Source organism: Bidens hawaiensis, unplaced genomic scaffold (genome assembly GCF_021521415.1).
Source record: "Bidens hawaiensis isolate Kalapana, Puna unplaced genomic scaffold, B.hawaiensis_p1.1 tig00004357_1, whole genome shotgun sequence".
Classification (NCBI taxonomy): domain Eukaryota; kingdom Viridiplantae; phylum Streptophyta; class Magnoliopsida; order Asterales; family Asteraceae; genus Bidens; species Bidens hawaiensis.
The window spans coordinates 459,799-487,670 of NW_027491262.1; the positions used below are offsets into that span (position 1 = coordinate 459,799).

Below are 27,872 nucleotides of genomic sequence, written 5' to 3' on the forward strand. Positions count from 1 at the left end.
AGAGAAACAGGTACTGATCAGAGTTCACGCGCCCCCACTCGCAGGTGCAGGCCAACGCGAGCGCGACACGTGTTCCTGACACTGTGTGAGGGGACATAAAAGGGAACGAAACAGGTACTGATCAGAGTTCACGCGCCCCCACTCGCAGGTGCAGGCCAACGCGAGCGCGACACGTGTTCCTGACACTGTGTGAGGGGACATGAAAGGCAACTGTAGCACCTCGAGCACACGAAAAGTCTGACACATGTCTCCATCTCTGACGCATGTCAGCACCAACCAACCACGTACATGGACGATTCATTTTAACCACAAGGATAGAATTTCGCGCAACGATGAGAAATAAAAAAGGAAAAGACAAAACCCTATTAAAAGAGAACTATTAAGTCTAATATCTATCTTACCTCGCTCGCGCGAGACAAGACACGCATTAGACTGGGGGCTTGAAGAGGTATGTACCCGCCTTAACATCGAGCGGGGCGGGTCAACCCACAAGATATAGACAAGAGGCTTGAAATCAAGATATCATGAAGGCACAAAGCCAAAACCTATGCGCACGGCGCATATCACATATGCTCACGCATCACATATGCTCACGCATATCATATATGCTCACGCATCACATATGCTCACGCGTATCACATGCTCGTGCACCATATATGCTCACGCATATCACATCTGCGCGTGGCGCATCTGCGCGTGGCGCATATCGCATGCTCACGCATCATATATGCTCACGCATATCACATCTGCGCGTGGCGCATATTACATATGCTTGCGCATATCACATCTGCGCATGAAACATCTGCGCGTGAGAATAAAGAGAAGACTTCGCGCATCCTCAGGATAGGCGCATATCACACGTGCACATAATCAACCTCGTCCTTATCCAAATCAGGATAAGGACAACCTTGATTGTGCTCGTCAGACAACCTTCCAGAAGGTATCCTTTAAGGAATAAGAATATGCTAATGTTGACAGCTGCCAATGAAAGGTGGACAACTCAGCAAAACCCATGTGCTACCACGTGATTGCACATGGGTCAGGTAAAATGCCTGGGTCAGAGAATAATCAATGAAAAAGCACCAGGTGTCCTAAGGACACGTGGCGCAAAGCAATAGGAGGAGGCCAAAAAGGCCCTAATGGGATCTGAGCCCAATCATTGGAAACCCTAACACTATAAATACCACACCACCTCCACAAGGGGAGGTAAGCAAGAAAATACATTCCAATTCCTTACTCATTCTCAGATTATTATTATCTTCTCCTACAATCTCTTATTCTCACACCGGAGGGTTACCCCAAAGAGGACCCCTCTGTCCCTTTCTGAGGGGTAAGTTCACGGTGCTGCTCGTTTTGTAGGTGGAAGAACTCATACTCCGGAGAACCATCGGTGAAATAGCATACTCATACCCGAGGAAAGTTGATCGTCTACCAGTGAGCCGATCCATGTTTCTTCAAAATTCATAGGATCTTACGCTTCTTCCGCATTCAACTCAGCAAGTTTTTATCAAAAGAAGGTTAGCGAGGTAAGAATCATACATTAAGTTAATTAGTCAAATTTAAGTTATATTTATTTTTGTTTAAGTTCCTAATATCGATTCTTAAACTTAAAATAAACGTAACTTGTTAGAGACAGTGCAAATCGACGTATCTATCCCACCCAATAAAACTTTTATTCAATAAAGGCTCGTCATAATACATGGCTTTTTTTTTCCTTCATTCATTAAAAGCAAGTGTTTACATCAATACAGAATGCAAACGAGCAAAAATAATCTCATCAAATATTTGATATGAAAATCCTATAAAATAAGAATATACTAAAAATTAATATCCTATTTTATTTAAAAAAAGATATTATTTATAATTAAGAAACAATTTTATAATAAAGAAAATAAACGGGTAATGGGTATCACAAAACCCAGATAGCTTTTAAACCGGATTATAACATATCATTTATTTGTGAAACCATTTCATAATCAAACCTCAAGTATATTAATTATTTACTTTCTTACAATAAATAAAATTAAAATCTAAATATATATATATATATATAAATATTAAAAACGAATAATGTAAAACAAACCCTGTAAAACGGGGGATAAAATCTAGTAAAAGAAATAATCGAGGGGCTGCCAATGGGAGAATAATGGTTTATATAGGTGACACATTATTAAAAAAACTATATTTCGCATCCTGACACGTGGAAGTGAATAAAATGAAAAAAAATATCAGATTGTCTTGTGGTTAGTCGAATATTTTACCAGTTTATGCTATCTCATCACTGACCAATAATATTACGTTTTTGCATAAGTTAGGACCAGTAATTAACTTTCTCATGCTTGAGGATCAAACCCATAATTTAAACACACCACAAGTTGTGTAACTTACACTAAAATTTGATTAATATATCATCGTTGATACAAATATTGGTAGTTATAAGAACCATATGCTGAACGATTAAAGATACTTTTAAAGTTTATAGTAGAAGTAGAAGATCTGAAAAAACAAATTTAAAAGAACAGTTTGAGATTTAATCTATAGTTACAGTTCAAAAAAAAAAATCAAATTGTATATAATTTAATAAATAACAATAGTATTTGACGTTGAAGTGCATGCTAGTACAAAAATTTATAAAAGAAAATTTAGTTTAAAGGCATTTAAAATGTGAGCTAAAAGAGCTCAATTATTGATCAAAAGAAGACAATTAAGATATATTGTGATCTCTTAGTGAATTATAGACCACAAAATGCACACGAGTTTTTGCATATAAATTCATAGGATCTTACGCTTCTTCCGCATTCAACTCAGCAAGTTTTTATCAAAAGAAGGTTAGCGAGGTAAGAATCATACATTAAGTTAATTAGTCAAATTTAAGTTATATTTATTTTTGTTAAGTTCCTAATATCGATTCTTAAACTTAAAATAAACGTAACTTGTTAGAGACAGTGCAAATCGACGTATCTATCCCACCCAATAAAACTTTTATTCAATAAAGGCTCGTCATAATACATGGCTTTTTTTTCCTTCATTCATTAAAAGCAAGTGTTTACATCAATACAGAATGCAAACGAGCAATAAAAAAACTGTGCCGCTAGTCCTTTTTAGATAGGAAAATGCATGACTTGTTGGTCACAACACATGGCAAATAATATTTAGAGAAGTTGTTAATTAATCTAATTATGTTTGATACATGCGGCTAGCATGGCAGGAGTACTACAAAACGTGAACATTCCGCAAGCAGAGACAAAAAGGAAAGGAGCGGGATTTACTCGGGTCGGAATTTGGGGATTTCACGGTGGAGATCCTCAGGATAACTGGTCTTTTGAAATTAAGGAAGGTCACAGGCTGCACAGTATAAGGGTTGGTCATGGTGATGATGAGATACTATCTCTCGGGTTCACCACTGAATATAGAGGTGCCTTGAGCCTTTCTAACATCTATGGTCCGGATGGCGGAGAAACTACCCTGGTGAGCATATAACATATATATGCTAATTAACTTCATCTAGTGTTTAATGCATACACACACAAACTTAATCTCATGCATATATATGTTTATATATTCAGGTCACGTTTGACTCAGACGAGGAATTAGTTGGGATTCAAGCAAGCTCTCGTATTTTGGGTCGCGGTACAGTAATTTCTTCACTATCTTTTCAAACCAACAAGAACACCCATGGACCTTTTGGCCGGATAGCAGGTCCAGTGTTCTCCTTACCTTGGAACAATGGCTCATTGGTCGGATTTTACGGCAAATATTCAATACTTGGCGGATTAATTGAAGACATTGGTGTCCATTTAAAACCCTACTGGGAAATTGTGAATGTCGGAACATGGGGAGCATTATGGAATCGTCCGCAAACTCTTTGGTCTTTCCAACTTGACCGAAATGAGCGTCTGGATGTGATAACCATTATTCGTAAAGATGGCATAGAGTCTTTGAGGTTCAACACTTCCGAAAAGGTGGATGATAGATCAGGTGGTGGTGTTTACATAGCGGATAACGTAGTGCTTGACGCCGATGAAGAGATTATTGGCATCAGTGGCACAATCGGAGCATACCCCACCCGTCAAGTAGTACTTTCTTCGATATCATTCAAGACGAACAAAAAAACCCATGGGCCATTCGGTGATGTCAAAGGAGACCCTTTTACAGTCTCATGGGATGATGGTTCTTTTGCTGGATTGTATGGCCTTCAGGGTAGTTATATTAATACTATTGGTGTCTATTTGAGGGCTTCAAACTAGGATATATATGGAATGAAATAAAGTCTTTCAAATATATATGTAATATGCTGGTCTATCATCAATATTTTAATCTTTAAACTTGCTTACGAATCTTAATGTTAAATATATATAAAAAAAAACTTTAAAATCTCTCCGGTTGCTTCCTACATTCTCTCGAACCACCATATTGTTTTATTTGTAAATGGAGGTTTTTCATGTATTTTACCCGAATTTACGGGTATGGGTCTAGGGATGGCAATAAAACCCGAACCCGATAGGAAAACCCGAAACCTGACACAATTAGGACGGGTAATACCCGACCCATTAGGGTTTGGGATTATGTTTGAAAATTTTCATGGGATTGGGGCAGGTTTGGGATTTGTAATATACCCGATTACCAGACCCGATTACCCGATAACATTGACCCATTTACCCGATATACCCGACATAGCTTTATGTATTTTTTTTAATATGTATATACTAAGATAAAATATTATATTTGTATGTACGATTAAGATAATAGAGTCCCTTAAAGTTTTCAAATCCTAAATATCTTTATTCTCTTCGTGTCAGTTCACAGCACATTCCGTCTTTTGTTCCGTCCCAAGTCAACAAGCCCATCATGTAACCACTTAATTATTTATATTACATTTTCCTTTTTATAAACCCACGTTTCCAACCCATGTAGTTATTTTATGTTTCCATCCGAATAAATAATATGTCTCTAAGTCAAAGGAACAATTCTTCATTTAATGATGACTTCAATTTTATTAATTCCCACCTTTTGCATCGTAGGCTTCACTTGCAATATGAGCACATCAATTGATTTACTTCACAACTTTCCTCCATTTGCAACATGAGTTTTCTTTTCAAATACTTGTGTACGTCTTCGAGTATCACTTGTAGCGGTGATAATTTTCAGCCACTTTAACCTTATAATCTCTTTTACTGGCTCGCATGTTACTAGAGACGCGCTTGACAACATTTTATTTTCTTTTTATATGTTAATATAGAACACTTGTTTATCCTTCCTAATCTTCATGAGACTCCAAATCATGCTCCTAAGTGCCTCCAATATGTAACTTTAACAATCAATGACCTGAATACATAAGCATGTATGAAGTACTATTGTTCTATCTAAAAACTAATTAAAACTAATAAAATAATACAAATATATACATGATTTATACCCGACCATCACATCCCCACACTTATCATTTGCTTGCCCTCAAACAAACTATCATGAAACAAATTCACCTCGATCGATGATTCATCAATTATCATCATTAATGCTAGTACGGTCGAAAGTCATACCCAATTCACAAGACTGACACTTTTAAGATTGATAACCCACAAAACAAATTTAATGATGCATTTAAAAACAATGGAACCGCCCAAACAAGTTTACTTTGTTTCCGATTAAGGCACACATGTTCACACCCCTCACAAATATATATCTCTCCTCTCGGTTTAATATATCTGGACTAGCAAAAAGTGTGCTAGTATCTCTCTGCCCTCTATACCAAGTCTGAACACAAAGTAATAAGCTTGCAAGCCAGTCATATCTCCACCCATTAACTACCGGTTGCATAAAGAATAGGACTAAGGGTTTTGTTGTGGCTTAGGTTCGGGTGCGGAATAGGAATTATCTAGTGACTTATGGTGGATGAGATCCAACTTATTCAAACTAAACAAAAAATCAAAACTAATAAACTGACTGCTATTTACAACCGATACTAGCTCTTTTTCAGTTTTTCTGATTTTTTTTTTCAACATTTTTTTTCTTTTTTATTCTTTTTCATTTTTTTTTCTTTTTTCATTTTTTTAAAGATTACTTACATCAATATATAGAAACAACTGACCCGAGACATACGTACATTGTGTACTATGCTCAAGAACTGACAATATACAATTCTAATATATCGGATTCATTCACAGGGTTTAAAACAAAAGGCCAAGGCTAACATGGCTTGTAATGTGGGCTTAATAAGTGAAAGTGAAAAGGCATAAATTTGGCTCCTAGGGGATAAAAAACTCCAAACCCTCAGGGTTTGGAGTGTTTTTTTTTATGTAAAGGCTATTAAATGTGGGTTTCTACAGTCCTATTTCTTCATACAGGTGGTGGTATTAAGATCTTGACATGCAAATAACAAACGAGTTCTAGATATCATGAACATACTGGTCACACTCTTTACAGCACTCATATGACATGTGTATATATCTATATATTATATGTGTATTATATATAAGGCAAATCTCACACACGCATGGAAGGAAATAGGCTGCCGACATGAAACATGTGTACCCGTCCCCATAACACGTTATCCCCATCTAAACGGTCCATTTTATTTTTCCTTTTTAAAAAATATTTGATGTGAATACTTTCGAGAAGCTTAAAAACTGACCATGACCAAAGACCTTTAACTTGGCATTAATAACAGTAATTAACAATTTACAATTTCGGCTTTTGCACACATTCAAGCTACCATAAGGCAAATAAAAATTTTCAATTTTTCCCCCATCCCCACACTTGAGGTTAACATTGTCCTCAATGTTAAAAATTCAACTTTTAAAAAAGCACTAACAAGGACGGGGTTAAAATTTGATTGAATATATTAATTTAAAACCGGGATGCAATGGTCACAACAAACTTTTCATCAAAGCAATGAGTTAACTCGAATGACAAAAAAAGCATGGAGATGAGAGCACCTGATTTGAGCAACTTCAGTTCGTCCAAGACTTTGGATGACTTGTATTCTTTGAAGACTCAACTATAATCTTCAAGATTCTTAACTCATGTAGAATCATGCAAGGCTAAAATCATTATCTCCATAATTCGCTTTGTTAAATGAGTTAATTTTTTTTAAGATTCTACATTAGAAAAGAACAACTTTTTGTAAACACACTATAGTAAAATTAAAATCCTAAAAAATATTAAAAATCTTTTTGTCCATTTTTTTTAGAACATGTGTAAAGTAATTAAGAAAAACTCAAAATAATTAAATACACATTCTTCAAAATACAAAATACAACCGGATGGTTTGTTACCCGCCCGGTATTAAGTGGCCCATGATTAACCTGTTTCATAAACCGGTGAAACTTCAAGAAAGCTCACCAATTCATTTTATTTTGTTTTTTTCTTTTGACTATTTTGTTACAAATCTATAATATATATAAACGAAAACCCAAAAATCTTATGTGTCAAGATGTGGTCGCTCCCCCTTTTATGAAAGCCACCAGATTTCTTGATTTTTAAATGGAGGTTCTCATTGATTTAACCCAAATTCATGGATATGGGTCTTACCAAAACCAGATAGCTCTTAAACGGGTTATAACATCTCATTAAATTAAAAATTAATCTTACCAATTATTTGATATGAAAATCCTACATAATAGGAATATACTAAAATTTAATATCCAATTTAAAAAGAAAAAGATATTATTTATAATTAATAAACAATTTTATAGTAAAAAACATAAGCGGGTCATGGGTCACCAAATCCAGATAGCTTTTAAACGGGTTATAACATATCATTTATTTATGAAACTCTTTCATCATTAAACCCTAAGTATATTATTAACTTTCTTACCATAAATAAAATTAAAATTCAAAAAATAAATATTAAAAAACAAAAAATGTAAAACAACCATTTTCTCAAGCCATCAGATTGCTTTATTTGTAAATGAAGGCTTCTCATGCATTTGGCCCGAATTCACGGGTAAAGGTCTCACCAAACCCAGATAGCTCTTAAACGGGTTATAACATCTCATTATATTAAAAAAATAATCTCATCAAATATTTGATATGAAAATCCTATAAAATAAGAATATACTAAAAATTAATATCCTATTTTATTTAAAAAAAGATATTATTTATAATTAAGAAACAATTTTATAATAAAGAAAATAAACGGGTAATGGGTATCACAAAACCCAGATAGCTTTTAAACCGGATTATAACATATCATTTATTTGTGAAACCATTTCATAATCAAACCTTAAGTATATTATTTATTTACTTTCTTACAATAAATAAAATTAAAATCTAAATATATATATATATATATATATATATATATATATATATTAAAAACGAATAATGTAAAACAACCCCTGTAATACGGGGGATAAAATCTAGTAAAAGAAATAATCGAGGGGCTGCCAATGGGAGAATAATGGTTTATATAGGTGACACATTATTAAAAAAAACTATATTTCGCATCCTGACACGTGGAAGTGAATAAAATGAAAAAAAATATCAGATAGTCTTGTGGTTAGTCGAATATTTTACCAGTTTATGCTATCTCATCACTGACCAATAATGTTACGTTTTTGCATAAGTTAGGACCAGTAATTAACTTTCTCATGCTTGAGGATCAAACCCATAATTTAAACACACCACAAGTTGTGTAACTTACACTAAAATTTGATTAATATATCATTGTTGATACAAAATATTGGTAGTTATAAGAACCATATGCTGAACGATTAAAGATACTTTTAAAGTTTATAGTAGAAGTAGAAGATCTGAAAAAACAAATTTAAAAGAACAGTTTGAGATTTAATCTATAGTTACAGTTCAAAAAAAAAAATCAAATTGTATATAATTTAATAAATAACAATAGTATTTGACGTTGAAGTGCATGCTAGTACAAAAATTTATAAAAGAAAATTTAGTTTAAAGGCATTTAAAATGTGAGCTAAAAGAGCTCAATTATTGATCAAAAGAAGACAATTAAGATATATTGTGATCTCTTAGTGAATTATAGACCACAAAATGCACACGAGTTTTTGCATATAAATTTGAAGAGGTATGTACCCGCCTTAACATCGAGCGGGGCGGGTCAACCCCCAAGATATAGACAAGAGGCTTGAAATCAAGATATCATGAAGGCACAAAGCCAAAACCTATGCGCACGGCGCATATCACATTAGTCGAATATTTTACCAGTTTATGCTATCTCATCACTGACCAATAATGTTACGTTTTTGCCTAAGTTAGGACCAGTAATTAACTTTCTCATGCTTGAGGATCAAACCCATAATTTAAACACACCACAAGTTGTGTAACTTACACTAAAATTTGATTAATATATCATTGTTGATACAAAATATTGGTAGTTATAAGAACCATATGCTGAACGATTAAAGATACTTTTAAAGTTTATAGTAGAAGTAGAAGATCTGAAAAAACAAATTTAAAAGAACAGTTTGAGATTTAATCTATAGTTACAGTTCAAAAAAAAAATCAAATTGTATATAATTTAATAAATAACAATAGTATTTGACGTTGAAGTGCATGCTAGTACAAAAATTTATAAAAGAAAATTTAGTTTAAAGGCATTTAAAATGTGAGCTAAAAGAGCTCAATTATTGATCAAAAGAAGACAATTAAGATATATTGTGATCTCTTAGTGAATTATAGACCACAAAATGCACACGAGTTTTTGCATATAAATTTGAAGAGGTATGTACCCGTCTTAACATCGAGCGGGGCGGGTCAACCCACAAGATATAGACAAGAGGCTTGAAATCAAGATATCATGAAGGCACAAAGCCAAAACCTATGCGCACGGCGCATATCACATATGCTCACGCATATCATATATGCTCACGCATCACATATGCTCACGCGTATCACATGCTCGCGCACCATATATGCTCACGCATATCACATCTGCGCGTGGCGCATCTGCGCGTGGCGCATATCGCATGCTCACGCATCATATATGCTCACGCATATCACATCTGCGCGTGGAGCATATTACATATGCTTGCGCATATCACATCTGCGCATGAAACATCTGCGCGTGAGAATAAAGAGAAGACTTCGCGCATCCTCAGGATAGGCGCATATCACACGTGCACATAATCAACCTCGTCCTTATCCAAATCAGGATAAGGACAACCTTGATTGTGCTCGTCAGACAACCTTCCAGAAGGTATCCTTTAAGGAATAAGAATATGATGATGTTGATAGCTGCCAATGAAAGGTGGACAACTCAGCAAAACCCATGCGCTACCACGTGATTGCACATGGGTCAGGTAAAATGCCTGGGTCAGAGAATAATCAATGAAAAAGCACCAGGTGTCCTAAGGACACGTGGCGCAAAGCAATAGGAGGAGGCCAAAAAGGCCCTAATGGGATCTGAGCCCAATCATTGGAAACCCTAACACTATAAATACCACACCACCTCCACAAGGGGAGGTAAGCAAGAAAATACATTCCAATTCCTTACTCATTCTCAGATTATTATTATCTTCTCCTACAATCTCTTATTCTCACACCGGAGGGTTACCCCAAAGAGGACCCCTCTGTCCCTTTCTGAGGGGTAAGTTCACGGTGCTGCTCGTTTTGTAGGTGGAAGAACTCATACTCCGGAGAACCATCGGTGAATTAGCATACTCATATCCGAGGAAAGTTGATCGTCTACCAGTGAGCCGATCCACGTTTCTTCATTGGCGCCATCACCTGTTACAACGGCAACAAAATCTCATCAGTTCTCTCTGAAAAACTTCACCATTGTTTCTGGTGTTCGAAACAGCGATCAAGTTCTGGAGGATATTGAGCGTGAGGATGTTAATGAGGGACAGCAGTTTCTGAGGGTGCCGCGTGATTCTGCGCGCACCACCAGTAACCCTCCCTTCATCACAACTCCTCATAGCCAGACTGAAACTCCTCCAGACGATCTCACGTTCCAAAATTTGACCGGCGCGAAACAAAAAGGACCAATGGGTCCAGAAGATGAAACAAATGACCCTAAAGAATGGCTCATAAACGAACAACGGCGTTTAATGGACAAATACAATGAGCTGGTCAAACACAAAAAGTTAGCCGACCTAACACAAAGGCTCGCGTTTGATAAGCAAACCATTCAAGGAACAACAAAAAGGGCGCGCGCGCCGGAAGATGGTCACTCTGTTCACACTGAACACGCTGATTTTAGTGATGAAGAAGTGCACAGCATGAGGAAGACACGAGATACTCATGCAGGAGGCTCACAGCTCCGCGCGCACATGAACATGGCGCCTGGAGCCAAAGCCGATCTGGATCTGTACACACCGTACAGCCCACCAGCGAGAGGGCAAGTGGACGTAACCACACCGTACAGGCCAGCCATCTTGGTGAAGCATTCAAAATTCACTGAGCGCATCGCGAAGGCTCCCATTCAACACAAAACCAAGATGCCAAGTGGGTTGAGCAAGTACGATGGCACAACAGATCCAGACGATTTCTTACAAGGTTTTTATAACACTGGAAACCTAGAAATCTGGACGATGCCAACATGGTGTCACATGTTTGCTCGCTGCCTCACGGGCGCGGCGCGTGTCTGGTTCGAAAGTTTGCCGACTGGGCAAATCGATGGGTTCGAAGAGCTATTGGAGAAGTTCCAAACTCACTTCGTACAGCAGCGCAGACACACGCGCGACCCTGATGACATCATGCACTGCGTGCGCAGGAATGATGAAACGATTGAAGACTACATAACTCGTTTCAATCAGGAATCTCTTGCAATTGGAGGTATCACTGAGCAACTCTTGCGCGTGGCCTTTATACAAGGTGCGCGCAGTGATCAACTCCGCAGAGCTCTCGTGAGCATAGATGGCATGCCAACCACTTGGGCCAAGCTAATGGAAGCATCGCGAGTCTTCGCGCGAAATGAAAAACAAATTGCCCAAGATAGAGCAAGAGAAAGAGGGCACCAAGCAGAAGCACCGCGCAACAACAAAAGGAGGGGCAAACAAAACTCTGTATGGTCCAGGTTGCAACAAACCAGTTTTTCTCCCGCAGAAAAGCAGGCGCAACCAAGCTCACCCCAGCCCCAAAAAGACAGTCGTAATCGCGGAGAGGGTGACAAGAGGGAGGGGGGCAGAGAGCCTAACAGACCTCTACCAAGAATATGGACTCCCCTCACTAAAACGCCTTCACAAGTGTTAAGCACAGAGAATGTCCAGTTTAAAAGCCCCAAGCCACTACACTATAAGGGACCACCAAACAGTGGCAAGTATTGTGAGTTTCACAAGTCCACAGGGCACAACACCGATGCATGCCACCATTTGAAGGATGCGATTGAAAGAGATGAATGGGGAATGCGCAAGATGCGAATAAGGGAAAAACAAAATTTCATTCCAAAACATAGAAGGTTACAAATTTACAAAATGATGAGATACAAACTGCAAATAAAAAAAAAACATGAAGGGCTTCTCAAGTCTCTATGTCGATGTCAGCCTCTTCATCGCCCTCATCATTACCTCCCTCAGCATCTGGCGCAGCCCGCTCCTCGTCATCTCCAAACTTGCCATAGTCAAGCTGTTCGTCTTGAATGGAGTCGTCTTCTATCACAATAGTGTCAGGAGCGGGTCCTTTGGCCACGCCAGAGCCGCTAGCAGAGGCAGCATTGCCCGCGCCATCATCGCCGCCACCAGCCCCTTCACACTCGTCAAGTAATTTCTTTAGAGCGCCGAGATCGGGCTGATCAGCAAGCAAGGCTATCTGCAAAGCATAAGGAAAAGTGTGAGTACAAAAAGACTAGGAAAATAAGTCAAGGTAAACTCATTAAGGTTAAAATACCTGCTCAAGGATGGGAATGGGAGTATTCAAATACTTCTCCCCCACCTCGGCCATGTCCGCGCAGACAACGTCGAGCTGATAAGGGTAGTCGGATGGGTTCTTCTTCAGCATGCTATATTCACAGCCATCCTTAAACCCTTCAGCTCGACCCACCAAGCGCGAGGCAGCGTTGCAATCCATCACAAGGGTCTGAAACTCGTCTGAGTATTTCATCGCATAAGCGCAACGAGTCATACCCTGTGAGACTAGCCATTGGCGATCCTGCGCAAGGGAAGAAACAGACGTCTCAAGAGCAGGAATCTGAGAGTTTAACAACTCAACAGTTTCCTTGGTCTTTTTCAGCTCCTCTCTGTCGGACGCTGCTGCCGCCAAGGCCCCTTTCCTTTCCGCTCGCGCAGCATCGAGCGCTTCTTGGCTAGACGCTGCCGTCGCCAGGGCTTCATCCTTCTCTGCCCGCGCGGCCTCAAGCTCCTTCTTCAGGCGCGCAACCTCACTCTCTAATGAAGATTTGTCAGTGATAGACTGCACAAGCGCTTGGTCACGCGCCTCTGCATCCAGCTCCAAGTCGCGCACTCGCCGCGCATACTTGGCCGCGTCCGCCTCTGCTGCCTGCAGCTTCTCCTGCGCAGCCTGCAGCTCATGCCCGCGCTTCACGAAGGCAGCGTTGGCACTTGCTCGGTTCTCGCTGAGTTCTGCTTGGAGTTTCTCAGCTCTCTCTCGAGCGTCAGAAAGATTCCAAGCAGATACCTTAGCCTCTTGCTTGGCCTCCGCAAGAGCATCACGCACCTTTACATAATCATAGCGAAGCTCTTGGGAGGCAGCAAAGAACGCTGACCCAGCGAAAAGATGGTCGTTGAGCAAGTCCACGCGGGCGCGCTCCTCCTGAAACCTCTTTTCAGCTGGAGGCACGGAGTGAGCCCAGAAGTCTTCACACACCCCCATGGACTGAAATGAGCTATCCTCAGTAATATTCCATCTCGGGCGGTATATGCGATCGGCTTCCTGCAAACACAAAGCAACGTTCTAGTCATCTAAACACTAATATGGAAGTCCGCGCAGCGGAGCAAAACGAACTTATACCTGCGGGGAGCAAGCAGAAAAGTCAGCGCCAGCCCCATGAGAAGACTGCGCCACGAAATCTCGTGGCGCTACAGGGCTTGCGCGGCCGCCATCGGAGTATTCAAAATGGGCCTCCTCATCTTCCTCTGTAACAGTCCTTTTCTCCTGCGACCTGGAAAAATCAAAACCAGTCTCGCGAGGAGGGCTGCGCGCAGGAGGAGGTGAGGGAGGTCTCGACGCCGCGAGATCAGCGCGTAAAACAGCCTCCTGCTCCTTAGTAATCCCAATGAGGGGAGATTTAGTGCTTGCAGGAGCAGGAGCAGAACCAACGGCGCTGGCGCCGGCGCCAGCAGTGCCGCCAGCAGCTTGTGTGTCAGCTATAATGCCTATGAAAAAACCAACAAAGAAAAATGATTCAAGACTTGATCTAAAAAGAAAAAAGTCAGAAAATAAAAGCGCAATATATACCTTGGCGCACCGCCGTTCGCGAGTTAAACATCGCCATGAAGTCCATTTTCCCCCTTTTTGAGGGCAAAACAGGGGACTTCAAAGCAACCTTCGGCGCAGCCTCGGTACCTTGTTGCGCCTGAGGTTGATCCACCAAGGTCGCCGGCTCTACAAACATTTGAGTGAGCAAAGATTCATTAATAACTCTATCGGAATCACGCTCATAAAACCATAAAGTATAAACAAAGTATACCTGTTGAAGAGGAAACAGCAGGCGCAGCGCCGCTTCCCTTTTCCGCCGCGCGAAGAGAGGAGGTGGCGGCACCATACCTCGTGTGGACAGGAGGACTGCCCACACCTTGAGGCAAAGAAGACAAGGAAACCTTGGAGGTAAACCCCTTGGTTTTCTTAAGTCCCTTCGCCTGAGTAGGAGGATCCTGAGCAACAGGGGCATCATTTTTCTTCTGTTTTTTACTGGCCCCTGCGCCAGTTTTCCCTTTAGCTTTACGCTTGAGTTGTGGCACCTCAGCTTCCTCCTCCACGTCTTCTTCCGCGAGCTCCAGCTCATAGTTCTCGAGCGCATCTACAATACGTGCAACAGAAATGTTAACCAAATTTGGTATTCTAAAGGCATAAACATAAGTACAAAGGCCTACCAGGCGCATCGCTGTCAAAGCAAAATCCCAAATCAACAGGGATGAACATATCAGCGAAGCGATCGGGGAAGCCAACTTCCCCAGCGCCCAGCGCGACAGAGCCACCCTCCATATGCTCATCATAGGCGGCGTGGACGTACTCCTTGCTTACTGCATAAAACAAAGACAAATGATATCAGCAAAACGAATTATGTTCGCGCAGAAATAATGCAATGAGCTAATAACTCACATAATCCATCAACTTGGATAACAGGCTCAGTCGCGCTGTCGGCCCACCTCCTGCTCATGCCAACCCCCACCAGCGCCTCCTCGCAAATATTCTTGGCGGGGGATGGTTCAGCAGTCAACTTATTAACCCATGCGCCAGTTGGGTTCTTAAAAACATTCACATCCGCGGGCGCAGAAGTGATCGCGCGCATGGTCATGCGGATGGGAATCACACCAGCCTTAATATAGAAATATTTCTCAGACCGGTCATGAAGGCTCTTGAAGGAAACAGTGCAGCACTTGACCTTCTGACTGCGAGGAACGAATGAGAACCAAGAATCTTGGATTTTTGGCTTATAAAAAAATTGAAAGCGCCGAGGGGTTGGCTCCTCGCGCTGAGCTTTGCACATGAACTCAAAATGAGTCATGCGCACAAGTCCAAAAGGATGGACTTGGGATATGTGAATCCCATAAAATTGAAGCAGCGCACCCATAAACCTTGTCATCGGGAGACGAAGGTTGTAGTGAGTGAAAAAATGGCAATATAAGGAGATATAGCCGGTGGGCGGATCTGCCGCCGTTTGCCCGGCCGCCGGAAGCATACAGCCATACTCAGGGAGAAAACCCTGAGAGGCGATGAGACTGTCTCAATTTACAGGGAAACTCATCCCACCTCTTTACTGTCTTGCCCTTCCCCACCTCCTCCGACGAGGCCTCAGCAGCCCGTTTTCCCTTGCCGGTCTTCTTCAAAGTGGACATGACTAATGATTTTACACGGCGTCTGCTGGGGGAGATTGTGGCGTCTGGGTTATCAGACATACAACTGTGAATCAAACAGAGGTTACTTCAAGAACGGAAATCTGGAAGCAAAAGACAAGCTCTTAATCGGAATAAAAATGGAAGGAAAGAAAAAGCTCTGAAATAACAATGAAGATGAAGAATAACAACTCAAAAGGCTTGCTTTTATAGGCCCAGGAGAGAGAGAAACAGGTACTGATCAGAGTTCACGCGCCCCCACTCGCAGGTGCAGGCCAACGCGAGCGCGACACGTGTTCCTGACACTGTGTGAGGGGACATAAAAGGGAACGAAACAGGTACTGATCAGAGTTCACGCGCCCCCACTCGCAGGTGCAGGCCAACGCGAGCGCGACACGTGTTCCTGACACTGTGTGAGGGGACATGAAAGGCAACTGTAGCACCTCGAGCACACGAAAAGTCTGACACATGTCTCCATCTCTGACGCATGTCAGCACCAACCAACCACGTACATGGACGATTCATTTTAACCACAAGGATAGAATTTCGCGCAACGATGAGAAATAAAAAAGGAAAAGACAAAACCCTATTAAAAGAGAACTATTAAGTCTAATATCTATCTTACCTCGCTCGCGCGAGACAAGACACGCATTAGACTGGGGGGCTTGAAGAGGTATGTACCCGCCTTAACATCGAGCGGGGCGGGTCAACCCACAAGATATAGACAAGAGGCTTGAAATCAAGATATCATGAAGGCACAAAGCCAAAACCTATGCGCACGGCGCATATCACATATGCTCACGCATCACATATGCTCACGCATATCATATATGCTCACGCATCACATATGCTCACGCGTATCACATGCTCGTGCACCATATATGCTCACGCATATCACATCTGCGCGTGGCGCATCTGCGCGTGGCGCATATCGCATGCTCACGCATCATATATGCTCACGCATATCACATCTGCGCGTGGCGCATATTACATATGCTTGCGCATATCACATCTGCGCATGAAACATCTGCGCGTGAGAATAAAGAGAAGACTTCGCGCATCCTCAGGATAGGCGCATATCACACGTGCACATAATCAACCTCGTCCTTATCCAAATCAGGATAAGGACAACCTTGATTGTGCTCGTCAGACAACCTTCCAGAAGGTATCCTTTAAGGAATAAGAATATGCTAATGTTGACAGCTGCCAATGAAAGGTGGACAACTCAGCAAAACCCATGTGCTACCACGTGATTGCACATGGGTCAGGTAAAATGCCTGGGTCAGAGAATAATCAATGAAAAAGCACCAGGTGTCCTAAGGACACGTGGCGCAAAGCAATAGGAGGAGGCCAAAAAGGCCCTAATGGGATCTGAGCCCAATCATTGGAAACCCTAACACTATAAATACCACACCACCTCCACAAGGGGAGGTAAGCAAGAAAATACATTCCAATTCCTTACTCATTCTCAGATTATTATTATCTTCTCCTACAATCTCTTATTCTCACACCGGAGGGTTACCCCAAAGAGGACCCCTCTGTCCCTTTCTGAGGGGTAAGTTCACGGTGCTGCTCGTTTTGTAGGTGGAAGAACTCATACTCCGGAGAACCATCGGTGAAATAGCATACTCATACCCGAGGAAAGTTGATCGTCTACCAGTGAGCCGATCCACGTTTCTTCAAAATTCATAGGATCTTATGCTTCTTCCGCATTCAACTCAGCAAGTTTTTATCAAAAGAAGGTTAGCGAGGTAAGAATCATACATTAAGTTAATTAGTCAAATTTAAGTTATATTTATTTTTGTTTAAGTTCCTAATATCGATTCTTAAACTTAAAATAAACGTAACTTGTTAGAGACAGTGCAAATCGACGTATCTATCCCACCCAATAAAATTTTTATTCAATAAAGGCTCGTCATAATACATGGCTTTTTTTTTTCCTTCATTCATTAAAAGCAAGTGTTTACATCAATACAGAATGCAAACGAGCAAAAATAATCTCATCAAATATTTGATATGAAAATCCTATAAAATAAGAATATACTAAAAATTAATATCCTATTTTATTTAAAAAAAGATATTATTTATAATTAAGAAACAATTTTATAATAAAGAAATTAAACGGGTAATGGGTATCACAAAACCCAGATAGCTTTTAAACCGGATTATAACATATCATTTATTTGTGAAACCATTTCATAATCAAACCTCAAGTATATTAATTATTTACTTTCTTACAATAAATAAAATTAAAATCTAAATATATATATATATATATATATATATATATATAAATATTAAAAACGAATAATGTAAAACAACCCCTGTAATACGGGGGATAAAATCTAGTAAAAGAAATAATCGAGGGGCTGCCAATGGGAGAATAATGGTTTATATAGGTGACACATTATTAAAAAAACTATATTTCGCATCCTGACACGTGGAAGTGAATAAAATGAAAAAAAATATCAGATAGTCTTGTGGTTAGTCGAATATTTTACCAGTTTATGCTATCTCATCACTGACCAATAATGTTACGTTTTTGCATAAGTTAGGACCAGTAATTAACTTTCTCATGCTTGAGGATCAAACCCATAATTTAAACACACCACAAGTTGTGTAACTTACACTAAAATTTGATTAATATATCATCGTTGATACAAATATTGGTAGTTATAAGAACCATATGCTGAACGATTAAAGATACTTTTAAAGTTTATAGTAGAAGTAGAAGATCTGAAAAAACAAATTTAAAAGAACAGTTTGAGATTTAATCTATAGTTACAGTTCAAAAAAAAAATCAAATTGTATATAATTTAATAAATAACAATAGTATTTGACGTTGAAGTGCATGCTAGTACAAAAATTTATAAAAGAAAATTTAGTTTAAAGGCATTTAAAATGTGAGCTAAAAGAGCTCAATTATTGATCAAAAGAAGACAATTAAGATATATTGTGATCTCTTAGTGAATTATAGACCACAAAATGCACACGAGTTTTTGCATATAAATTCATAGGATCTTACGCTTCTTCCGCATTCAACTCAGCAAGTTTTTATCAAAAGAAGGTTAGCGAGGTAAGAATCATACATTAAGTTAATTAGTCAAATTTAAGTTATATTTATTTTTGTTAAGTTCCTAATATCGATTCTTAAACTTAAAATAAACGTAACTTGTTAGAGACAGTGCAAATCGACGTATCTATCCCACCCAATAAAACTTTTATTCAATAAAGGCTCGTCATAATACATGGCTTTTTTTTCCTTCATTCATTAAAAGCAAGTGTTTACATCAATACAGAATGCAAACGAGCAATAAATAAACTGTGCCGCTAGTCCTTTTTAGATAGGAAAATGCATGACTTGTTGGTCACAACACATGGCAAATAATATTTAGAGAAGTTGTTAATTAATCTAATTATGTTTGATACATGCGGCTAGCATGGCAGGAGTACTACAAAACGTGAACATTCCGCAAGCAGAGACAAAAAGGAAAGGAGCGGGATTTACTCGGGTCGGAATTTGGGGATTTCACGGTGGAGATCCTCAGGATAACTGGTCTTTTGAAATTAAGGAAGGTCACAGGCTGCACAGTATAAGGGTTGGTCATGGTGATGATGAGATACTATCTCTCGGGTTCACCACTGAATATAGAGGTGCCTTGAGCCTTTCTAACATCTATGGTCCGGATGGCGGAGAAACTACCCTGGTGAGCATATAACATATATATGCTAATTAACTTCATCTAGTGTTTAATGCATACACACACAAACTTAATCTCATGCATATATATGTTTATATATTCAGGTCACGTTTGACTCAGACGAGGAATTAGTTGGGATTCAAGCAAGCTCTCGTATTTTGGGTCGCGGTACAGTAATTTCTTCACTATCTTTTCAAACCAACAAGAACACCCATGGACCTTTTGGCCGGATAGCAGGTCCAGTGTTCTCCTTACCTTGGAACAATGGCTCATTGGTCGGATTTTACGGCAAATATTCAATACTTGGCGGATTAATTGAAGACATTGGTGTCCATTTAAAACCCTACTGGGAAATTGTGAATGTCGGAACATGGGGAGCATTATGGAATCGTCCGCAAACTCTTTGGTCTTTCCAACTTGACCAAAATGAGCGTCTGGATGTGATAACCATTATTCGTAAAGATGGCATAGAGTCTTTGAGGTTCAACACTTCCGAAAAGGTGGATGATAGATCAGGTGGTGGTGTTTACATAGCGGATAACGTAGTGCTTGACGCCGATGAAGAGATTATTGGCATCAGTGGCACAATCGGAGCATACCCCACCCGTCAAGTAGTACTTTCTTCGATATCATTCAAGACGAACAAAAAAACCCATGGGCCATTCGGTGATGTCAAAGGAGACCCTTTTACAGTCTCATGGGATGATGGTTCTTTTGCTGGATTGTATGGCCTTCAGGGTAGTTATATTAATACTATTGGTGTCTATTTGAGGGCTTCAAACTAGGATATATATGGAATGAAATAAAGTCTTTCAAATATATATGTAATATGCTGGTCTATCATCAATATTTTAATCTTTAAACTTGCTTACGAATCTTAATGTTAAATATATATAAAAAAAAACTTTAAAATCTCTCCGGTTGCTTCCTACATTCTCTCGAACCACCATATTGTTTTATTTGTAAATGGAGGTTTTTCATGTATTTTACCCGAATTTACGGGTATGGGTCTAGGGATGGCAATAAAACCCGAACCCGATAGGAAAACCCGAAACCTGACACAATTAGGACGGGTAATACCCGACCCATTAGGGTTTGGGATTATGTTTGAAAATTTTCATGGGATTGGGGCAGGTTTGGGATTTGTAATATACCCGATTACCAGACCCGATTACCCGATAACATTGACCCATTTACCCGATATACCCGACATAGCTTTATGTATTTTTTTTAATATGTATATACTAAGATAAAATATTATATTTGTATGTACGATTAAGATAATAGAGTCCCTTAAAGTTTTCAAATCCTAAATATCTTTATTCTCTTCGTGTCAGTTCACAGCACATTCCGTCTTTTGTTCCGTCCCAAGTCAACAAGCCCATCATGTAACCACTTAATTATTTATATTACATTTTCCTTTTTATAAACCCACGTTTCCAACCCATGTAGTTATTTTATGTTTCCATCCGAATAAATAATATGTCTCTAAGTCAAAGGAACAATTCTTCATTTAATGATGACTTCAATTTTATTAATTCCCACCTTTTGCATCGTAGGCTTCACTTGCAATATGAGCACATCAATTGATTTACTTCACAACTTTCCTCCATTTGCAACATGAGTTTTCTTTTCAAATACTTGTGTACGTCTTCGAGTATCACTTGTAGCGGTGATAATTTTCAGCCACTTTAACCTTATAATCTCTTTTACTGGCTCGCATGTTACTAGAGACGCGCTTGACAACATTTTATTTTCTTTTTATATGTTAATATAGAACACTTGTTTATCCTTCCTAATCTTCATGAGACTCCAAATCATGCTCCTAAGTGCCTCCAATATGTAACTTTAACAATCAATGACCTGAATACATAAGCATGTATGAAGTACCATTGTTCTATCTAAAAACTAATTAAAACTAATAAAATAATACAAATATATACATGATTTATACCCGACCATCACATCCCCACACTTATCATTTGCTTGCCCTCAAGCAAACTATCATGAAACAAATTCACCTCGATCGATGATTCATCAATTATCATCATTAATGCTAGTACGGTCGAAAGTCATACCCAATTCACAAGACTGACACTTTTAAGATTGATAACCCACAAAACAAATTTAATGATGCATTTAAAAACAATGGAACCGCCCAAACAAGTTTACTTTGTTTCCGATTAAGGCACACATGTTCACACCCCTCACAAATATATATCTCTCCTCTCGGTTTAATATATCTGGACTAGCAAAAAGTGTGCTAGTATCTCTCTGCCCTCTATACCAAGTCTGAACACAAAGTAATAAGCTTGCAAGCCAGTCATATCTCCACCCATTAACTACCGGTTGCATAAAGAATAGGACTAAGGGTTTTGTTGTGGCTTAGGTTCGGGTGCGGAATAGGAATTATCTAGTGACTTATGGTGGATGAGATCCAACTTATTCAAACTAAACAAAAAATCAAAACTAATAAACTGACTGCTATTTACAACCGATACTAGCTCTTTTTCAGTTTTTCTGATTTTTTTTTTCAACATTTTTTTTCTTTTTTTTTCTTTTTCATTTTTTTTTCTTTTTTCTTTTTCTTTTTTCATTTTTTTAAAGATTACTTACATCAATATATAGAAACAACTGACCCGAGACATACGCACATTGTGTACTATGCTCAAGAACTGACAATATACAATTCTAATATATCGGATTCATTCACAGGGTTTAAAACAAAAGGCCAAGGCTAACATGGCTTGTAATGTAGGCTTAATAAGTGAAAGTGAAAAGGCATAAATTTGGCTCCTAGGGGATAAAAAACTCCAAACCCTCAGGGTTTGGAGTGTTTTTTTTTATGTAAAGGCTATTAAATGTGGGTTTCTACAGTCCTATTTCTTCATACAGGTGGTGGTATTAAGATCTTGACATGCAAATAACAAACGAGTTCTAGATATCATGAACATACTGGTCACACTCTTTATAGCACTCATATGACATGTGTATATATCTATATATTATATGTGTATTATATATAAGGCAAATCTCACACACGCATGGAAGGAAATAGGCTGTCGACATGAAACATATGTACCCGTCCCCATAACTCGTTATCCCCATCTAAACGGTCCATTTTATTTTTCCTTTTTAAAAAATATTTGATGTGAATACTTTCGAGAAGCTTAAAAACTGACCATGACCAAAGACCTTTAACTTGGCATTAATAACAGTAATTAACAATTTACAATTTCGGCTTTTGTACACATTCAAGCTACCATAAGGCAAATAAAAATTTTCAATTTTTCCCCCATCCCCACACTTGAGGTTAACATTGTCCTCAATGTTAAAAGTTCAACTTTTAAAAAAGCACTAACAAGGACGGGGTTAAAATTTGATTGAATATATTAATTTAAAACCGGGATGCAATGGTCACAACAAACTTTTCAACAAAGCAATGAGTTAACTCGAATGACAAAACAAAGCATGGAGATGAGAGCACCTGATTTGAGCAACTTCAGTTCGTCCAAGGCTTTGGATGACTTGTATTCTTTGAAGACTCAACTATAATCTTCAAGATTCTTAACTCATGTAGAATCATGCAAGGCTAAAATCATTATCTCCATAATTCGCTTTTTTAAATGAGTTAATTTTTTTTTAAGATTCTACATTAGAAAAGAACAACTTTTTGTAAACACACTATAGTAAAATTAAAATCCTAAAAAATATTAAAAATCTTTTTGTCCATTTTTTTAGAACATGTGTAAAGTAATTAAGAAAAACTCAAAATAATTAAATACACATTCTTCAAAATACAAAATACAACCGGATGGTTTGTTACCCGCCCGGTATTAACTGGCCCATGATTAACCTGTTTCATAAACCGGTGAAACTTCAAGAAAGCTCACCAATTCCTTTTCCGTTCCATTAATGTCGCTTCCATCAAGATACAGTTTTAAGCGATGACCATTCACGACTTGCTTATTTTGGTCCTTCAAATTTTCGATCTTGATATCGCCGTAATTCCCAACACGCGTGATGACAAACGGGCCCATCCATTTACTTTTTAACTTTTCCAGAAAGAACTTCAACCTCGGGTTATAAAGCCAAACTTTTTGTCCTACTTCAAACGTCTTCTTTCGGATCTTGGCATCATGCACTTTTTTCATCTTGTCTTTGTACGTGGAAGCACAATCATATGCCTCGTTTCTCAATTCTTATAACTCACACAAATTTAATTTTCTTTCATGACCTGCATCATCATAACTCATGTTAACTTCTTTAATAGCCCAAAATGCACGGTGAGCTAACTCAACCGGTAAATGACAACCTTTTCCATATACCAACCGATAAGGGGTAGTACCAATAGGCGTTTTGTAAGTCGTACGATAAGCCTATAAAGCATCGGTCAACTTAGTGGACCAATCCTTTCGGTCTGCCCGTACAGTTTTTTGCAAGATTTCTTTAATTTGCCTATTGGATACTTCCACTTTTCCACTCGTTTGAGGGTGGTAGGGAGTTGCAATTCGATGGTCAACACCATACCGTTTAAGCAATTTTCCAAATTTAAAATTTTTAAAATGGGATCCCCCATCACTAATGATGACCCGAGGGAGCCCGAACCTTGAAAAAATGTTTGTTTGGACAAAATTGCACACCACGGTATGGTCGTTTGTCCTAGTGGCTATTGCCTCAACCCATTTTGACACGTAGTCAACTGCCACTAAGATGTATAAATTACCAAACGAATTATGGAATGGTCACATAAAATCGATTCCCCAAACATCAAAGATGTCTACAACTAAAATCGGATTCATGGGCATCTCATTCCTTTTTGATACACTCCCTAATTGTTGGCATTTGACACAATGCTTTGCAAACTCAAAAGCATCTTTAAACAACATTGGCCAAAAAAGACCACATGAGAGAATTTTATGTCCTGTTTTCTGGCCACTAAAATGACCACCACATGCAAGTGAATGCACATGCGTTAAGACACTTTGGATCTCGTCTTCTGGCACACATCTCCGAATCATTTGATCTGCTCCTATTTTGAACAAATCTGGTTCATCCCAAATGTATTGTTTCACTTGTGACTTAAAATGGATTTTCTTCTTTTTGCTCCAATGTTCGGGTGTAACACCTGTGGCCAAATAATTCACAATGTTAGGAAACCAAGGTAATGTAGATATTGACAAAATATGTTCATTTGGGAAGGATTCATTAATTGGTTTGCTTGTCTCGTCCTCTCCTACTACAATTCTTGACAAGTGGTCGGCCACCACGTTTTCACTCCCTTTCTTGTCTCGGATTTCAGCATCAAATTCTTGTAACAACAAGATTCACCTAATCAACCGTGACTTTGCTTCCTTTTTCTCCATGAGGTACCTGAGAGCACTGTGGTCAGAATATATAATGACTTTGCTACCCCAAATATAAGAACGAAATTTATCCAAAGCATATACTACCGCAAGTAATTCTTTTTCTGTTGTTGTGTAATTAAGTTGTGCATCAGAAAGAGTTTTACTTGCATAATATATTGCCACGGGTTTCTTATCAACCCTTTGACCCAAAACAACCCCAATTGCATAATCACTCGCATCGCACATGATTTCAAATGGTAAAGACCAATCGGGTGATTGCAAAATTGGGGCTTCAACCAATTTTTGTTTCAAAATGTTAAAAGCTTCAATACATTCTTCAATAAAAACAAAAGGAGCATCTTTTAATAGTAAATTACATAAAGGTTTTGTTATTGAACTAAATCCTTTAATAAACCTCCTATAAAATCCCGTATGACCTACCTCAATCCCACGACTTGAAATCACATGGCCCAACACAATCCCTTCTTAGACCATGAAATGACTTTTTTCCCAACTCAATACCAAACTTGTCTCGACACACCTTTTTAACACTTTTTCCAATTGAATTAGACACAAATCAAAAGATGAACCAAAAATAGAGAAATCATCCATGAAGATTTCCAAAGACTCCCCCACCATATCCGAAAAGATACTCATCATACACCTTTGAAAAGTGGCAGGGGCATTACATAATCCAAAGGGCATTCTCCTAAATACGAAAGTACCATAAGGACACGTAAATGTGGTCTTTTGTTGATCTTCGGGATGAATAGCAATATGATTATAACCTGAATAACCATCAAGAAAACAGTAAAATTTCTGACCTGATAGCTTCTCCACAATTTGATCAATAAATGGTAAAGGAAAATGGTCCTTTGAAGTAGCTGCCTTAAGTTTTCTATAATCAATAAAAATTCTCCACCCGGTTACCGGCCGGGTGGCTACCTCCTCACCTAAGTCGTTTTTAACGGCTTGAATACCTGCCTTTTTGGGCACAGTTTGTGTTGGACTTACCCATGTGCTATCCGAAATTGGGTAAATGATACCCACGCCCAACCATTTCAATACTTCCTTCTTGACAACTTCCCTCATGTTAGGATTCAACCTCCTTTGCGCATCACGAGATGGTGTAACATTTGGGTCCGTGATGAGTTTGTGCATGACGATTGAGGGACTAATACCTTTCAAATCGGCAATTGTCCAACCAATTGCCGCCTTGTGAGTGACCAAAACTTCCATCAACTTACTCTCTTGGTCCCTAGTCAAATTTGATGCAATTATGACCGGTAGAGTATCATTGTCACCCACGAAAGCATACTTAAGATGCTTTGGTAATTCCTTCAGCTCCACTTTTGGCGGTTCTTCCAATGATGGCTTCAATTTTGTGTCAATGCTGTCGGGTAAGTTCCCTACTTGATGGGTCCATGGCGGTCTCCCCTCTTTGATTGCCATGACCTCAACCTTCTTCTCTTCATCACTTAAGCTCTCCTGCAACTCCTGTTCAAACCTGTCAAAAACAAAACCACTCTCCGCGATACACCCGTCAATGATATCGGCCATGAAGCACTCATCATTAAAAAGAGAATTAGTATTGTTAGAAAACATATTTAAACGAAGCTTATGGTTACCGAATGTCATATCCACCGTTCCATGTGCACAATCATTGTGGGCATGGGATGTTGCCAAAAATGGTCTTCCCAAGATGACATTTGGTTGTTTTCCCTGTATACTAGAAACATAATCAAGTACCAAAAAATCAACAGGAAAATAAAAGTCTTCCATCTTTACTATAACATCGGTTAAGATTCCCCTTGGAAGTTTTAATGTCAAATCAGCCAATATGACTGTTGTATCAACTTTTTGTAACGGGCCGAAAACGTATTGATCATATAAACTTCCCGGGAGAATACTTATACTCGCATCGAGATCCAAGAGCGTCCTTTCAATTTTGAAATCACCAACTTGAATTGAAATTAAGGGTGCTCCCGGATCTTCAAGTTTGGGTGGAAGTGCACCCGACAAAACTGCACTCACATTGACATTCACACCAACTTTCTTAGGTAACTTATGATGCTGTTTCTTGGTACACAATTCTTTTAAGTATTTGGCATATGACGGAACTTGTTTTATTGCATCAATCAAAGGAAGGTTAATTTTAACTTGTTTGAAAACTTCCCACATTTCATCTTGTTGTGGGCCCCTTTTATTAGTTTGTAACCTTTTTACCGGGTCCACCAAAGCTTCGGGAAAGGGTGGGGTTTTAACCTCCACGTCCTTTTCCAAAATGTCGATGGGTTTTTCATTAGTTACAAATTTACCTTTTGGGTTCTCATTAACCAATTTTGATTGCTTTTCTTTTAAAATTGGTTCCGTTTCATTATCACTTTCCTCATCGACATCTTCCACCACACCTTCAACGAATTGTGGTGGATTATTGACCTTGTTATCATAAATCTTACCATTTCTTAAAACACTTACCTTGTTGATGTCGGCATGCTTCGAAAACTTTGAACTTGTACTTTGATGTCCCGGATTAACTGTGGTGTCACTCGGTAGCTTTCCCGCACTCTTCTTGATTTGAGCCACCTCCTCGGCCAATTGACCCATTTGTTTTTCTAATGTTGCTTGAGATTTCTCTTGAATTTCCATTCTTTGGACCCACCTCTTATCCGTTTCATCTTGTTTTTGTGCCATTGTTGTCAACATGGCCATCATGTCATCAAGAGTAGTAGAACTTCGTTGGTTACCTTGGTCTTGATTTTGACTTCTCCCTTGAGTGTAGTTCCGTGACGAATTCCTTTCTCGGTTATTGTATGAGTTTCTTTGATAATTTCCCTAGTTGTAATTGTTTTGTTGGCGGTTTTGATAAGAACTTCCGCCTTGGCTTGACCTTTGAAAAT

The 27,872-nt window shown here is 38.9% G+C and overlaps 3 protein-coding genes across 3 annotated transcripts; 2 read left to right on the plus strand and 1 right to left on the minus strand.

Moving 5' to 3' along the window:
• The first annotated feature begins 3,201 nt into the window (after window positions 1–3,201).
• On the plus strand, window positions 3,202–4,250 carry LOC143626287 (mannose/glucose-specific lectin-like). The gene is made up of 2 exons (XM_077096426.1): window positions 3,202–3,468; window positions 3,567–4,250. Exons 1-2 carry the CDS (start codon window positions 3,202–3,204, stop codon window positions 4,245–4,247), a joined length of 948 nt encoding a protein of 315 aa, XP_076952541.1. The 3' UTR covers window positions 4,248–4,250.
• A 15,113-nt stretch (window positions 4,251–19,363) lies between these two features.
• Window positions 19,364–20,412, plus strand: LOC143626288 (mannose/glucose-specific lectin-like). The gene is made up of 2 exons (XM_077096427.1): window positions 19,364–19,630; window positions 19,729–20,412. The coding sequence occupies exons 1-2, from the start codon at window positions 19,364–19,366 to the stop codon at window positions 20,407–20,409; spliced, it is 948 nt and encodes a 315-aa protein (XP_076952542.1). The 3' UTR covers window positions 20,410–20,412.
• A 3,957-nt stretch (window positions 20,413–24,369) lies between these two features.
• Window positions 24,370–27,666, minus strand: LOC143626363 (uncharacterized). Its single transcript, XM_077096483.1, has 2 exons — window positions 25,698–27,666; window positions 24,370–24,752 (listed from the first exon to the last, which is right to left on the minus strand). Exons 1-2 carry the CDS (start codon window positions 27,664–27,666, stop codon window positions 24,370–24,372), a joined length of 2,352 nt encoding a protein of 783 aa, XP_076952598.1.
• Between the last annotated feature and the right edge of the window lie 206 nt (window positions 27,667–27,872).